The sequence below is a fragment of the Centroberyx affinis genome, unplaced genomic scaffold (genome assembly GCF_046629955.1).
Source record: "Centroberyx affinis isolate AG114_WGS23_722 - 3 ecotype Tasmania unplaced genomic scaffold, CSIRO-AGI_Caff_v1 ptg005051l_1, whole genome shotgun sequence".
NCBI classification, from domain to species: Eukaryota; Metazoa; Chordata; class Actinopteri; order Beryciformes; family Berycidae; genus Centroberyx; species Centroberyx affinis.
In genome coordinates this window covers 17,690-34,303 of record NW_027282491.1, presented here as the reverse complement: position 1 = coordinate 34,303, position 16,614 = coordinate 17,690, and the positions used below count along the sequence as shown (strand labels likewise).

The 16,614-nt window shown below is 40.2% G+C and overlaps 1 protein-coding gene across 1 annotated transcript in view; it reads right to left on the bottom strand.

Moving 5' to 3' along the window:
- Positions 1 to 16,614, bottom strand: part of LOC139666530 (uro-adherence factor A-like) — a gene marked incomplete at its 3' end in the record, with an annotated part of 57,827 nt that overhangs the window by 26,463 nt on the left and 14,750 nt on the right. The window contains exons 6-8 of the mRNA XM_071545793.1: positions 13,552 to 13,744; positions 5,974 to 6,202; positions 246 to 963 (exon numbers count right to left, since the gene is read on the bottom strand). Of these exons, the coding sequence (XP_071401894.1) occupies positions 246 to 963; positions 5,974 to 6,202; positions 13,552 to 13,744 (1,140 nt within the window). The remainder of the gene's footprint in view (positions 1 to 245; positions 964 to 5,973; positions 6,203 to 13,551; positions 13,745 to 16,614) is intronic.

Below are 16,614 nucleotides of genomic sequence, written 5' to 3'. Positions count from 1 at the left end.
CAATCCTATTTCCAAATCACAGGGAACAGATTTTTTTCTTGTAGGTAAAGGAGTACTTCATTTTATCGAAACTGAGAAAATTCTAAACATTAGCATCACATTCCCATCCACTCCCGTACCCTCCAATATTTTGAGCATTTTTTGAACCACTGAAAAAATTCCATGTTACAACATGAATTTTCAATACTCAGCAATAAATCTGTCAATATAGTGCAGCTACATTTGACAATATAATAAAAACTCACCTGTTTTTTCTGTTAATGATCCAGAAGCTAAGTCCGAGTATCTTTGCTTTGTCTCTGTCAGTGTCTCTCTCTCTACCTCTCTGTCACACGTCTCCAGGTCAACTTCCCTGTTCGCTCCTTCCTGTTTTTCTACTGTGGTGGTAACCGAGGCGACCGTGCCGCTGCCAGCCCGCTTCCCCTCACCGCCAGGCCCGGACAGGGGCTTTATGGGTAATGGAGTCCCTTCTCTTCCAGGGCTGCTCGGATGTCTTGCGGATCCCCCCTCGCCAAACGTAGACGCCGGTTTCACGGGTGACGGGGTCCCTTCTGTCCCCGGTCTGCTTCCTGTTGTCTTGGCGGGTTTCCTCGCAGTTCCTTCAACAGCCTCTGCGGCCGTTTTGTTATTTCCTGGAGTTTTTGTCGCATGCGCTCTGGCTTTTGCAGTTCTTTTTTTGTTTTTTCTGTTACGAACACTATGCCAGTTGGCAGCGGGGGTACCTTCCGGCTCTCCCCCTGCTTCCTGGCCGTGACAAAGACTTCCTCTGGTACAGGATGTGTGACTGACAACAGCGGAATCCTCCCCTTGCCTTCTGTCCTCCAATGAGGGGGGACTTCCTCGTTCCTCCGCCGCTTTGCCACGGTTCTCTACGGCTGCCGCGGCCGGACCCGCGGCGTCCTCGCTCTCCGGTTGGCCATTAGAGCAAGGCCACGCCCAGCAGGCGGCAAAATCTGAGTTTCCCTGCAAGAAGGAAGAGAAGAGAAATCAAGAGCCAACATGTTATAGAAAAAAATGATATCACACAACCCCCCCTTATTAGCAGATGTCTCTCCAAGTAGTCTCTCCAAGTATTATCCGTCAATGCTCTGTATCAATTACTATACAAGTCATTTGGGAAGGAAATTAATGGTATCCTATAGGGCTGGGCGATATGGTTGAAATCAATATCACGATAATCATAAGGATTTTTCTCGATATCAATATATATCACGATATGGTTCATGTATGCAAAATCACGTTAAATAATCAAATTAATGTTCATCTCATCGAATCGATTCCAACAGAAATTTTCAAATAATATTCCTACCATACCATACCATTAATAAATGGTAAATTGATAGTTAATTAAACTTAGGTTAATAGTTATTTTACTGTTAACAAACAATGAAATGATCATTAATAATGTTTACTAATTATTAGTAATGCTATAATTTATGTTATTTTATCATTCGTTTGTGTAATATAAAATCATTTGTTTATAAATGATATATTGTATCACAGCTTTTTACCCTTTTTACCGTCTCTTATCAGCTATGATACAATATATCATTTATAAACAAATGATTTTATATTACACAAACTATTGATAAAATAACATAAATTATAGCATTACTAATAATTAGTAAACATTATTAATGATCATTTCATTGTTTGTTAACAGTAAAATAACTATTAACTAAAGTTTAATTAACTATCAATTTACCATTTATTAATGATGGTTATTATAAAGTGTTACCAGAGTTTTTAAGTAAAATTTGCCTGTCATCATCAATTCAGACAGCAGAAATGTGTGTCACGATATCAAAATATCTTCATGTCATCACGATATGATTCCACTGAAAGACGATAAATGATAATATTGAATTATAGCCCAGCCCTAGTATCCTATTTATCTGGACATAATGATTTATTTTGGTGTCAGAGTTAATGAAATTATTCATTACAATCCTCTCTGGACAAAAATCTCCACCAGCATTCTCAAGGGCAATGTATGTATATTATATTAGAAAATGACCATACATTTTCTACATATTACAAAATGACTGTAAGCCAATTTTTCGGCTTATCTGATTGGTGCATTATCTATAGCAGTGATTCTCTACCTTTTTTATATCAAGGACCTCTAATTCAGTCCACATTAGGGCCACAGACCCCCATTTGATGAGATTTTGCCTCTCTGACCCAAATCTGAGAATGTTTTTTATTGCTATTGATATGATTTTGTCCAGAATTCCATGACTATCTGTATTATAGGCAGGGAGATAACAGTGAAACTATGATCAAAACAGTCATTCTTCTACATTCTCTAATTGTGTTAACTTTTTGTAAATGAAATAATGGTGAAGTTTAACAATTCATCAATTTGCTGGGGAACCCCCTGGAACCCCCTCACGGACCCCTGGTGGTCCCCGGACCCCACGTTGAGAACCACTGCTTTAGGTAACAATAGAGTGTGTACTCAGTGATGATTTCTATACAGTAAGAGTGAGGACATCACCAGAAGACATATTTTAAAGGCATGTTTTTAAGTGGGTAACTTGAAAGTACTCTAGTGAGACTAACATAAAGTAAAGTAACTAGTTACTATTTAGGGCCAGTAAAGTAACTAAGTAGTTAGAAAGTAATTTCCCCCAACACTGGTTATCAACATTAGGTGTTAGTAATCTACATGGCAGGTGACTGCCATGACAGCCAATAATCAAGGGTTATAACCCTTGAGATTACAGCTGCTGAACAAAATGAATTACAATTACTTAGTGGATACGGTGATTGCATATTAAATGGAGCAGATTGGAAGTTTAGTTAAATATTTCTCTGAGGCAGAGCTGCTCTAGAGGCAGAAAAATTAGTTCAACTTTATGGGCGGAGCCAAAGAACCAGAAGAAGAAAGTCAAAATACAATCAAAATCATATAAGAAAATATAAATGGCAATGACTTCATTTTTAATTCATTCATAAACGTAGCAGTCACCATCTTGGAAGATCAGCAGGCTAGCCAACTACTGTAAGTTGTAGCTATGGCTAGTTTGAACTTGGCCAACTAGTTAACCATTTAATATGGCTAGGCTGTATTTTATCAGTTATTAGCAAGAGTGCTGGGCTTCATAATATTAGTTGCCAAATCTCTCCTAAGGAAAGTCCTTAGAAGTCCTCAGATGACACCAATGCTATTTTGCACATGAATGCATTTACTAGACCAATCCTGCTCTCCTCCTGCTCTTACTGAAGGAGCATCAGCTGTACCGATTTGTTACTGGTGAGTCAACACGTTAAAATGTATTTCTGAAGTTGAAAAAAAGTCCTTAGATTTGTCGCTACTCACTGAAAGATTAAGTCGCCAACGGGGTCTGAAAAGATGCTAAAATCTAGCAGCGAATTTGCCAAGTTGACAACAGTGTGTTTAGCCAGAAGGTTTGTGTTTCTTTGCCTCCGGGCCAGTGAGATTTAACTCAACCAATAAGGTGATTTCTGCGTCCAGAGCAGCTCTGCCGCTGAGAAATGTTTGTAGAACTAAAACTCCAGTCTGCTTAAATAGTGCAGCTGCAGATCTACTCCAAGATCAGCAAAAAGTTATCAGTTGTTATTGTCTTCTAATCGACAGGTCCCATTTAATTTACAGTCACCCTGTCCACTAACCACATTCATTACAGTTATTAATGGACTGTCTAAAGGGCTACTCCACAGCCAAACCACAAGCAGTGTTTACAGCTGTGTAATACAAATCCATGGAACCTTGTTAGAATGCTATGAATAGGGCAACAGCTGTTTAAGTGACTCCAGGCGGGGGAAAGTACAAGACTAACCATTTGAGCATTAACAAAATAATAACACAATTCATTTGGAGGTTTTCTTGTCTATCATTTATGGGCATAACTTGGCTACATTAACAGCTATGTATTACACAATAGGGTACATTCTGCCAAGGACACAGTCACGCGTCAACAAGATCACACCGAATCACGGAAATGATCACTGTTGACTTGCACCATTTAAAAAGATACACCTTAATTAACTAAGCATCCATTTAATTAAATAAGGTTTACATAAAATCTTAAACCCATACCTCAGAATTTTTAGTTTTTTAGAATGAGAATTAGTATTTTTGAGTGTACCAACTATAGATATGTAAACAAAGATTCTTCAACCGGCTGCTGGAAAATTATGTCTTCCCCACAACAGTAACTCCGTTATCTGTCCAAAAAAAAAAATCTAAAAACAAAATCCACTGGACTTAAAATGAAGAATGACACGATTGAAAATTTCACTAAAAAAACCCAGAATAAATGTGAGTAACACCCTTCCCCTGCGTTAAAATGTAAGCTATTTGGAGGATTATATACATGCCGAATTTATCAGAACACCCTACCAGTTAGTGAAAAAGTCTCCTGTGATATTTCCAATGTATGTTTTCTGTCGATGAGCAAGGCAGAAATAAACTGCCAGATTTTTGAACATAATTTGGCCTGACATTCTCTCTACAAGCTGCACGGAGGCTTTAGCCATAAAACAAAGGCTAACATTGACCAATAACAAAATAATGAATTAGAAAACGTGAACATTTTTCTAATCTAGCGAACATATTCAGTAATGATGCAACTGTTATGAGCCACTTATTGTTGCTACTGGTTAGCTAGAGGGCTAACTTCTCGAGATAGCTGCTTAGATAAGAATGGCGATAACGCGGCAAAAAGGCCACACCTACAAAGTGCGCTACAAATGCAAAACTCTATTCAATTTCTATGAGCAAAATTGTAAATCAACACTTTCTTTGTTTACCTTTTCTGTGTGATACGTTACCTTTTCATGGCTGTCGAACAACAGCAATTAAAATGTTTTTTTATTTAAGTCTCAAAAATGCTAGCATGATGCCTCTCTTGAACGGACGTTTGCGCGGAAGTTTGCTAGCTTGTTAGCATTTTGTGACTTCCAGAAAAAAAGCCATTATAATGATAATGCAGTTCCTTGATAACTGTGAAAAGGTAACTACAAATTATACCATGGTCTGGGTGAATACTCGATTCTGATTGGCTGCAGGGTGTCCATTAATTCCTGATAATGGACACCTACTAAGGAGTTCCAAGAAAACTGTCTGTTCACCGTTCTAATTTCATGCGCTGGCTACATAGTATCAGCCTGTATCTAAAATGAGTAACCATAGCAACAGGGATGCAGTCAAAGCCTCCGTTTACTCAGTTCATTTGTTCATGAAAATCTTGATATTGATTTGGGGACAATGACATGGCTGGATATCTAGCTAATCATGTTGTTAAACATACTGTCAAATTACTGTTTGTTATTGACTTTGAATGTTGCTAGCATAACGTTAGCTTTCTGGCTCATAGCTGAGCCAAAGGGTTCTATGAGCTGAGCGGACCTAGAAATATCTCCTGCTGCCAAGTCCTATCTAAGGTTCGTCCTATTTACTGGAGCAGTGAACAACGTTTCCATTGCATAAGAACCTTATGGGATGGTAATGATTGTTCCAGGTATTAGTCAAACCCTCAGGTGTTACCAGGGAAACTGAGTTATGGCTTGTGAAAAACTTTTTTGATTTTGATTACAAAACGCATGAAAATATAAATTAATGGTCTTAATTTTTTTTTCTTTGGCAAGTGACCATGGTATAAGCGGGATAATGGACACCTCGTCGGGCATTATCCCTTACTTATTTACACCAGATACATTTCACATAAATTAGCAGAACACACAAAAAGCAACCACAGAAAATGTAAATTTGTTTGTTTTGCCCATAGAGATAGAGTGGGGCATATCACTTGTACTGCACTTTGTGGGCGTGGCCCAATTGAAACATCATGCTATTCTTGGGGGGGGGGGGGATCTAGCATTAATTCTTCAGTTTTGTTTCAGTGTTAATATATTGTATTATTACTCCTAATGTGTTATACTTATCATAGAGTTCAACATTTTGAGCCCTGTAAAGCATAGAGACTTAGGTAGGTTCCAGCTTACCTTCTTGCTTCTGTGAAGCTGAATGAGTCCTCTTAGCTCTTTCACCTCTTCCTGTAAGCAGCGGCTTCTGCTGCTCTCTGTCTCTCCTCCTCCCACACTCTCCTGGTGGCCAGGGAGCGTTAGGGTGTAGGTACCGAGACTCGGGTGGTGCTGAAACGCTCGGCCTCCTGGGTAAAGGTGCGGCCGGTCCACCGGCTCCGCTCGGAGATCTGGGGATGACGTCTCATACCTGCGATGAGACAAACGCACGCCTAGTCTGAGAAACACTGAAACTGTAGGACACACACACACACACACACACACAAAGACACGGATTCAAACACTCAACATGTACAAGCACATTTTAAGACACACATACACACACACGCACCACTCCATAGGGCTGTAGCTCTCCTGTCTTTGTCACAAACAGACACACATCCTTATATCTCACCTCCTTACAAACATGCACGCATATTGTAGAAAAAAAAATCTGAAATACTAGTAGTACTAGTAGTACTAGTAGTAATAGTTCATCTCAAACACACACACTTGACCTCTTAAAGAAGTGGCAACATATGTACGAAACAGTTCAAAAAAGCTCATCTTAAAACATTTTCTCACCCGTTTGCCTTGTGAGTCAATGATCACTGCTGTCTCTGAACACTGCCAGTGAGTCTAATTTAATAAAAATCTCGAATTGTGAATGTTCTTACTTGTTTGCTGAATGCCCAGCAGCTAAAGCAGAAGCAGGAGTGGCTTATTAGGATCAAAAAGAAGAAGCCGAGATTAAAAAAATTCCCCGTAAAACCCAAATATAGAAACTAACCTGTATGCTGGAATGGACGAGAGACAAACCCTGGCAAGCATACAACACACACACACACAAACAAGTCTGACACACACACACACACACACACACGCCCACACCCTGTTGTGGTGGATGACATCACATCACTCATCCAGACTTTCTAACCACGCCCTCCTCAAATCCGCCCACACCCTAAGCTAGGATCAACTGAGCTGCCAATCAAATGAACTGAAACTCATTTTTCCCAGCATGCCACAACACAATGCTGGTAGTGTAGTTCTCTGGTACACACCTGCGGTTTGTCAAGTACTTCCACCTGAATTAGCAACTGTCAAAAAGGAACACAAACAAAAGAGCCACATCCCATCGGTAGTTGGCTCTTATACTGTGCACTGTACAGACGTTTTCTCACTCACTCACACGTACACAAACACCTCCCCGACCAGCCACGTCTGTTCTAAACCGGTTTGACTTCATAGTCAAACCGGTCATTAACACAGTGATGAACATACACTAAATCACAATTGAAGAAATGTACCAAGTTTCTGTCAGATGATAGATTGTCCTGTTGGTCAATTTCTCTGTTCGTTTATGAGAACATAGACACCAAAATCATACACATGTCCCCGGTAGATCATTGGCTCCAGTGCTCCATGCTAACACTTAACATACACTATGTTGAGTGATAGGGTCCGTGCTAACACTTTAGCTTACACCATGTTGAGTGATAGTAGGTTCCATGCTAACACTTTAGCATACACTATGTTGAGTAATAGTAGGCTCCACTAACACTTTAGCATACGCTATGTTGAGTGATAGTAGGCCCCATGCTAACACTTTAGCATGTAAGTAGGATGAATTGTCCTATTACACCACATTTTGGCATTTCAGTAGCCTGATATTCAGACTGAATGGCCATTTCGTTACCACTCCATTATTCAGTCTGACATTGCTTCCAAGTGATGTTTCCAGTCACTCTGATTTTCGCTCTTATTTTCAGTTACACTGATACTGGACGTATTTACTAACTTTACCATGAATGTCGGTCGTTTTTGACAAAAATATTGTCTTTGCAAAGACAATATGTCGGTTAAGGAATGATTTCCACAAATATTATTATGCTGAAATGCCAATAAAAATGTTGCACGCACGATTCAAATTTCCCGCCCACAAAGGCGCTAATTGGCCCGATCGTTTTTCCGATCGCAAAATCACCTTTGCATAGAGCAACACCAGACTCTCTGAAACACTTGACCAAATCTGAAGAGCTGTGGTCTTGCTTTCAAATTATTGATATATTTGGGAAATCTTTGGAGGAAATTTTCTCTTAAAAATTCTATATTATTCAGATTTCACCTTAGGGTCTCTCTCTATGAATAAGACTAACAGCCCTCTTTCTGCCTGTGTGTAATGTCTCTCTCTTTTGGATAACAGCTATATCTAACAGCATTGTTGTGACTGTGAAGGACTGGTTTATCTATCTTTCCTCACAATTCCCCACCCCCCTTTTTTTTTCTTCCCCCAGTGAAGGAAACCGACAGGAGACTGGCTCAGTGCCTGTGATGTCATCAGTGTGAGACAAGAAAAGGAGGGGAAGAGGAAGGAGAGGGAGGGTAAGAGGCTCTAATCCCCTCAGTCTATGAGATGACTCAGTATCTCCACTATTAGATTAGCACACACACCTCAGAACACACACATAAAGACATTTGTATAACTCTACTTGGGAGGGCCTTCCATTGACTACATTCATTCCCTAACCCTAAACTAAGCTTAACCCTTACCCTAACCCAGTGGTTCTCAACGTGGGGTCCGGGGACCACCAGGGGTCCTTTAGGGGGTTCCAGGGGGTCCCCAGGAAATTGATGAATTGTTAAACTTCTGCATTATTTATTATATTTACAAGAAGTTAACACAACTAAAGAATGTAGAAGAATGACTGTTTTGATCATGGTTTCTCTGTTATCTCTCTACCTACAATACAGATAGTCATGGAATTCTGGACAAAATCATATCTGACAAAAAAAATTATCAGATTTAGGTTCAATAGACAAAATCTCATCAAATGGGGGTCCGTGGCTCTAATGTGGACTAAATTTGGGGGTTCTCGATATGAAAAAGGTTGAGAATCGCTGCCCTAACCTAAACGTCTTAATCTAACTATAACCCTAAACCCAAGTCCTAACCACACACACACAAGCACATCATCTATACAGAGCTAATCAACCTCTATACTCTGGGAGTGATACTATCGACCTGTGACTAGTCACTGATAGCAGCACAATGGACCATGAATTAGTCAGTATCCTTGAGGGCTGTAATCACCATCTCATTGAAGAGTAACTAAACCCCAAACCCAAATGTGTGGTGAAGCCTGACACCTAATGGTGAAAAGTAGGGTACTGCACTGGGCTTCTGCTATTGGCTGGACTTTGTGCTCAAAGACCAGCCAATAGCAGAAGACCAGTTCAGTACCCTAATGTCAAATGATCAGTCTGATCATTTCTTTAATAATACTATACGGTACAAAAAGCTTAGAAAGTAACGTTGATTCAGTTCCGGATCTTTTTTGAGTGTATATGCAGCTATACTGAGAATATACCCTTCACATACCACATCACCACTGCAGTTTACCCATCTGCCTTTGCAGATGGGTAAACTCATGTCCCCTCTGCCTTATATAACCTCATCAACTACCACTATGCCGTTGGGTCATCATACACAGAGTACATGACTAGTCTGGTCGCAGGGGGTTAAAATGCAGCCCAGCACCAAATAGAGGTTTCATGTTTCATGGGGGAACAGAGATTTGTACTTCAGCTCTGGAGCTGGTCGACTATCAGCTCCATGTTTTTTTTTTCTTTCTCTAAGCCCTTTCCTATACCGACAACTTGGCCTTCAAGTCAAGTCAAGTTTATTTATACAGCCCTTCATCACAAGCCTGCCTCAAAGGACTTTACATAAAACAAGCCTAACTAGATCTATCCATCTACAAAACAAAGTGACGCAATACAGTAGGCGACAAAATAAAACACAAGGGAAAAAACCCAAAGTCCCAAACTCCCAGGAAAGATTTATTAGATTAAAAAAAAAAACGGAAGAATCCTTGGGTGGGCCAATTCAAAGACCCCACCAGGACAGCTGAGCATGCAATAGCTGCCGAGACAAAACAATAAAAACGGACAATAACATGTACAATGAGGTAAGAAAGCCAAAAATATGATATGATCTCTACATTTGACACCAGATACAACCATTGTCGCATTATTCTGGATAGGCTGCAGGCTGCAGAGAGTTGTGTGAGGCAGGAGTAAAGGGAGTTAGGGAGTAAGGGAGCAATTTATGCGAGAATTCTTCTTTGCAGAAAGCATGACTGCACAACCCTTTCAACCTGTTCGTCAGAAGTTAACATGGAATCAAGAAACACCCCTAGGTTCTTCACTACGGGTTTCACATTAGAAGGGGATCAAATTCTGAGGATCTAGGCGATCAAAAAGAACAATTTCAGATTTACTGTCATCAAGTTGAAGGACATTCTTGAACATACATACTGCAACTATGCAGACTCTCAAGACAGTTAGGGTTGCTGGGCTTTCAAGGGAGGTAATGCTGGATGTCCACCAGCACATTATGCTGGTGGATAATATGACCAAGGAGGAGCGTGTATAAGGAGAATAGGATGGGGCTTAAAATAGAACCTTGTGGGACCCCACAGGTTGTATCTTAGGACTACGTGGAAGAACTACCTATTGAGACACTGGATCTTATATTACCGTATTTCCTCTAATAGTGGCCGGTAGTCAATTAAAAGCCGGGTCTCCGATAATGGCCGGGGCCGTGGTCGACACGAACAAATAAAGGCCGGCCCCAAATACAGGCCGGGAAAAAAAACAAAGGAAAAAACAACGGTGGACACCGGTAAACTCCTGGTGCCTGTCATATAATGTAACTGTAGTTTGTAGTAACGTGCAAGTGCCACAAGATGGCAGTATGCAACAAGATGGCTCAGCCGGCGGAAGTCTCTGGAGCGTGCCGTCGTCGATTACCGTAATTATCGGTAATGCGTTGCGGTAACAAAAAAACGGCTACCTAACGAACCCCAACAGAAGCAGATCAGAAAACAAGGAGGCTTCATACTAAAATATGAGCAAATATACTTAGCAAACAGAGGGAATTAGAAATAAAGGCCTGTCTCTAATATAAGCCTGCTTCCAATAAAGGCCTGGTACCCTCTGCAGTTGAGGTAAATAAAGGCCCGGGCCAATATTAGAGGAAATACAGTAGGCAGATAAGAGTCTAGGTGCTGTGAGTTTGTAGTGACAATATCAAGAGGGCAGGTGGTAGAGATGCTCCCAAATCCGAATATCATATTTGGCAAAGCACAAATAATGTGTTTGACCCAAATATTTTCCACCATCCACCATCCACCATCCCCCCTCCCCCGCGATGTTTTGATATGAAATCTACATTACACTGTAGATGTGTCAACAATAAAAAATAAAAAAAAAGTTAGACCAACATTAGTGCAATGTCCCAATGCATAGACTATTGACTGCATATAATAATACATTTCCACTGTGTAGTTTCCTCTGTGTATTTCCTCCTGATTTTCCCCAAGGGGATTAATAAAGTGCCATCTTAGCTTAGTACTTCCTCAATATTGTTTGAATATTTATCAAATAAACAAATATGGCAGATGGTGAAACTTTACCGTTGCAGTGTAATGTCCAAACAAAGTTAGACGCATGTTTTGAGTGTATTACTTGTAGTGTTGTGGTGAGGGGTGTGAGTGTGTGTGTGTGTGTGTGTGTATCAGTATTTCAACATCACCACATCGGCACAAATGCACTCTGCTCACATTCCCATAAGACAGACAAGCATTAATAGTCGCGAAGAGTTGCTCATTATATCGTCACCTATACAGTTAAACACAGCTGACATTTTGACAGCACATCATTTGGTTGTCAGGCTGTTGATGATGTAATATGATGTAACTCTAATTGACATAAACACAGCTCCCTTTAACAATCCGCCATTCAGGCGCTATGCTGCAAGTGCATGAGAATGGAATGTCAGGGTAGTTTACATGGTAGGCCTACTATGCAAGTAGCGAGTATGAAAAGCATTCACACACATGACAAACCCCCCCCCTCCCTGCATTTTCACATTTCCACACATCATTATACTATTACATTTCGTTTAATATAGATCTTGAGAAAAGAGAAGGTAGGTAAATTGCAAATTTTGGTGTGTTTTGGTCTCTTGGTGTGTGTTGGTCTCTAGGTGTGTGTTGGTCTCTTGGTGTGTGTTGGTCTCTAGGTGTGTGTTGGTGTGTGTCTTGGTGTTGACATGCTGCTGAGGTCTGATACCAGCTGGTTCAGGGAATGGGAATCACTGCTGGTTGCAGAGAAGGGCTTGATATTTTAATGATTGCTGATCTGATTGGTTTAAATGTTGCCAGAATTTCTAAGTTTTCCTTTTAATATGTATATGGAGGGGGAACAGTTCTACTACTACTATTGCTACTACTATTACTAGACTACTACTACTAGGCTAGTACTACTACTACTACTACTACGTGTACTACTACTGCTACCACTTCTATCACTACTACTAGTTCTACTGCAACTACTACCACTACCTAGTAGGGCTGAACAATTAATCAAACTTTTATCGAAATCGCAATGTGGCCTACTGCAATTTTCAAATCGCAGGAGGCGCAATATTTGTTAAAGGTGAAATGTGTCAAAATAGCATTTTAAATGTAATATTGTGGTGCTGCAGAGATGTCCTGGCCTACACATCATATTCTACAGACTTAAGAAAACATTACCAAAACTTTGTTTGGTACAGATCCCCGCAAAAAATCACACCATAATCATTTTAATACGTTTTTCAATGAAAATGAGAATAATGATGATCATTCCCTCTAATATCACAAATCATATCGCAATTGCAATATCAGTCAAAATAATCGCAATTAGATATTTTTTCAAAATCGTTCAGCCCTACTACCTAGTGCATACAAACACCAAGTCAAAGGGACTGTTGCTAGGACAGCAAGCACACTTAAATTTTCTTCAGAAAATTTTGCCTTTTCTAGTTTTAATTTAGAACTCTAATAAAATGACGGTTTTGAATAGTGTCGCCTTCATTTTTTATGGTACCACCTCTAATCTAGTTGTTTGAGAACAAACTTTCTCCTTGAAGCTAGGGCTGAACAATTTTGAAAAAAGATCGAATTGCAATTATTTTGACTGATATTGCAATTGTGATATGATTTGCGATATTAGAGGGAATGATCATTTTTACATCACTATTCTCATTTTCATTGAAAAAGATATGTAGAATAGATTTCTTAAGTCTGTAGAATATGATGTGTATGCCAGGACATCTCTGCTGCACTACAATATTTCATTTAAAATGGTATTTTGACAGACATTTCGCCTTTAACAAATATTGCGCCTCCTGCGATTTGAAAATTGCAGTAGGCCATATTGCGATTTTGATAAAATAATAATAATAAGGAATAAAAATTCCTCAACGGTCTGTAAAACCTGCAATGAAGCCTGCCTCACCCTAACTTAAAATAGCTGCTAACCCACCTAAAATAATTTCAATAGTATGGGGTTTCAATAGAGAGTTTTAGCATCCCACGAATAAATAAATGCTAGTAATAAATGCTGTTTCAGAGCCTTTTTAACCCTGAAAAGATATTCAATACTGGGGGAAAAAACAACTGGTTCATCAGTTTGACCCATATCAGTGGAACCCTAATATCAAGTACTCACTCTGTGAAGAGCTCTGACACCTGCTGGTGTCCCTTTGTCTTTGCCAGACAGGCTGGAGTCTGTCCCCGAGCGTCGGTGAGCCTCAGCGCCTCCCTCCCTCCCGGCTGCTGCAGGAGAAACGACGCCACTCTGCTCAGGCCGCGACTGGCTGCCAAGTGGAGCAGGCTGGACCGCTGCTGGCACTGGGATAGATCTGGACAGGAGGAGGAAAAAAAAAAGGAGGTGGGGGGGCAGGGAGGGGCCAAAAAAGATAAGTTAGAATGGAACAACGTGGACACCTCCTGGTGAAGAGAGAAATGTGGGAGAAGGGAGAGGACACAGCAGGTAAGTTAGAGCAGTGATTCTCAAACTTTCTCATATTAAGGACCGCTTATTTAGTCCACATTAGGGCCACGGACCCCCATTTGATGAGATTTTGTCTCTCAGAATCTAAGATCATTTTATTGTCAGATATGATTTTGTCTAGAATTCCATGACTATACGTATCAAGGACCCCTGGTGGTCCCCGGACCCCATGTTGAGAACCACTGAGTTAGAGTAGAAGAAATGCTAGGTCAGACTAGGGTTTGACCAATGTATTGGTTTGAGGATATATCAGCCCGATATTGGCCTTTCATTACATATCGGATAACGGCCAGTTATGTGGTCTACTGGCGATATTATGGAGGTTCCTCCCTGACCACAGCTACATAAAAACAGTCAGTAAAACCTACAATGATTCTTTATTTTCTTTGCACAATTGCTCATTTTGTTGAAATCTATTTTTGTAAATGAATTAAGGCCCAAATGTATCCCAGAGTTTCCACTACCACTGAGTAGGTGGGGTGGGTCATCTTGCCTTAGATTCATTGATTGATTGATTGAATTTACTAAATTCAATCTTAAAAAACACAGTACATGAGAAGGATTCGGCCAGAAAATAAATTCAAGAGCTTTATTGAGAGCTGCTAACCCAATAATAGTTTCAATGGAGAGTTTTAGTTTCATATAAATGTCTAAATGCAATACTGAATACTTTTTTTGGCATGCAAAATGATCAAATTTAAAGGCATTAAATATGTGCCATTCAAAAATTTGTGCCATTCCAAAATATTTTCCCATTCGTCCAGAGCACTTGACTGTAAATACAATTACAAAATATGTTTCATGGTACAGAAGCTACAGATTACATTTCCATGTAATATATTTTGAAGTGACATTATTACAAGGATAACACTGACATAGAATTTTGTATGAGCTGTCTTTTACTTAATTAATGATTGGACACTTATGTGGATTGATCCAGTATTGTTGCCATTTTTCTATTTTATGAGATTTATTCCTATATAAAACCTTATCAAGAGTGGAGCAAGTGGAATTTACAATCTCTACTGGTAAATAAACTATGTACGTGTAACGGCCGTCAATGTAAGTCATTACCTTTCCAGTCCTTAAGAGGGAGTGATTGACTGTTTTCTAGCTAAAGTGTATAAGTCATAGTTGATATGTCTCTCTAAGTTCATAATACACCTACTAAATAGTTTGCAGTAGAAACAGACAAAAACTATCAACACAGTACAGAAATATTCCTCAAGGGCATCTCTCTTCTCAACTACAGTGCTGACCCATCTGGAGCAGCGGTCCTCAACGTGGGGTCCAGGGACCACTGGGCATCCTTGAGGGGGTTCCAGGGGGTCCCCAGCCAATTGATGAAGTGTTAAACTTCACCATTAATTAGTTTACAAGAAGCTAACACTATTAGAGAAGGAAGAACAATGACTACTTTGGTTATAGTTTCACTGTTATCTCTCTACCTACAATACAGATAGTCATGGAGTTCTGGACAAAATCATATCGAACAATAAAAATATTCTCAGATTTGGGTCCGATCTCATCAAATGGGGGTATGCGGCCCCAATGTGGACTAAATTATGGGTCCTTGATATGACAAAGGTTGAGAATCAGTGATCTAGAGGTATAAAGCCGCCTTGTTGGTGCCACACAAGGTAGTATACAGATCTCATCTGGCAGCTGGGTGCATTTAGGAGATCTTGGAAAAGAAAATGCAGCTAGGCCATTGAGAGTGAAGAAAAATATCTTGCATTCTCTAATCTTGGAGGTATCCTTCCGTGCCGGCCCCAAATACAGGCCGGGGAAAAAAACAAAGGAAAAACCAACAGTGGAGACTGGTAAACTCCTGGTGCCTGTTATATAATGTAACTGTAGTTTGTAGTAACGTACAAGTGCCACAAGATGGCAGTATGCCACAAGATGGCTCGGCCGGCGGAAGTCTCTGGAGCGTGCCGTCGTCGATTACCGTAATTATCGTTAATGCATTGCAGTAACAAAAAAACGGCTACCTAACAAACCCCAACAGAAGCAGATCAGAAAACAAGGAGGCTTCGTACTAAAATATGAGCAAATATACTTATCAAACAGAGGGAATTAGAAATAAAGGCCTGTCTCTAATATAAGACTGCTTCCAATAAAGGCCTGGAACCCTCTGCAGTTGAGGTAAATAAAGGCCCGGGCCAATATTAGAGGAAATACGGTATGAGCTTTTAACTTGAATACAACAAGGAAACACCACGCAATTTCAGTTTCACTCTTGCTACATAAGAGGCTTTCGGCCAAATGCAATGCCACTGCACACTGACCATCACAAATAAATAACTTCCTGTGTGTTACATCATCATAATACAAGCTCTAAATTGCTTTTCAGATATTACTAGATTTAATAAAAATAAAGAATCTTTTCACTCGGCCCACACTTTGGACAGCCCAGCTTTTAAATTGTCTCAATTTTCCATTACAGAACAGGAAGAGGAGAGCAGCTGGCCTCAGCCATCAATGAGGGGAGAGAATGATGTGAGCAGGAGAGGACGCATGCAGAGAGAGAGAGAGATGGGAGGGAGTAGTCTAACTGAAATTGTAATACTGCTACCACCTGTTGTACTCTATAGAGGGTGACATCACCTGGCACCAAGACCAGCCAATAACAGATGGCCAGTGCAGTACCCTACTTTTCACCATTAGATGTCAGGCTTCACCAAAGACGGTTTAGAAACGAGACGGTGCAACTGC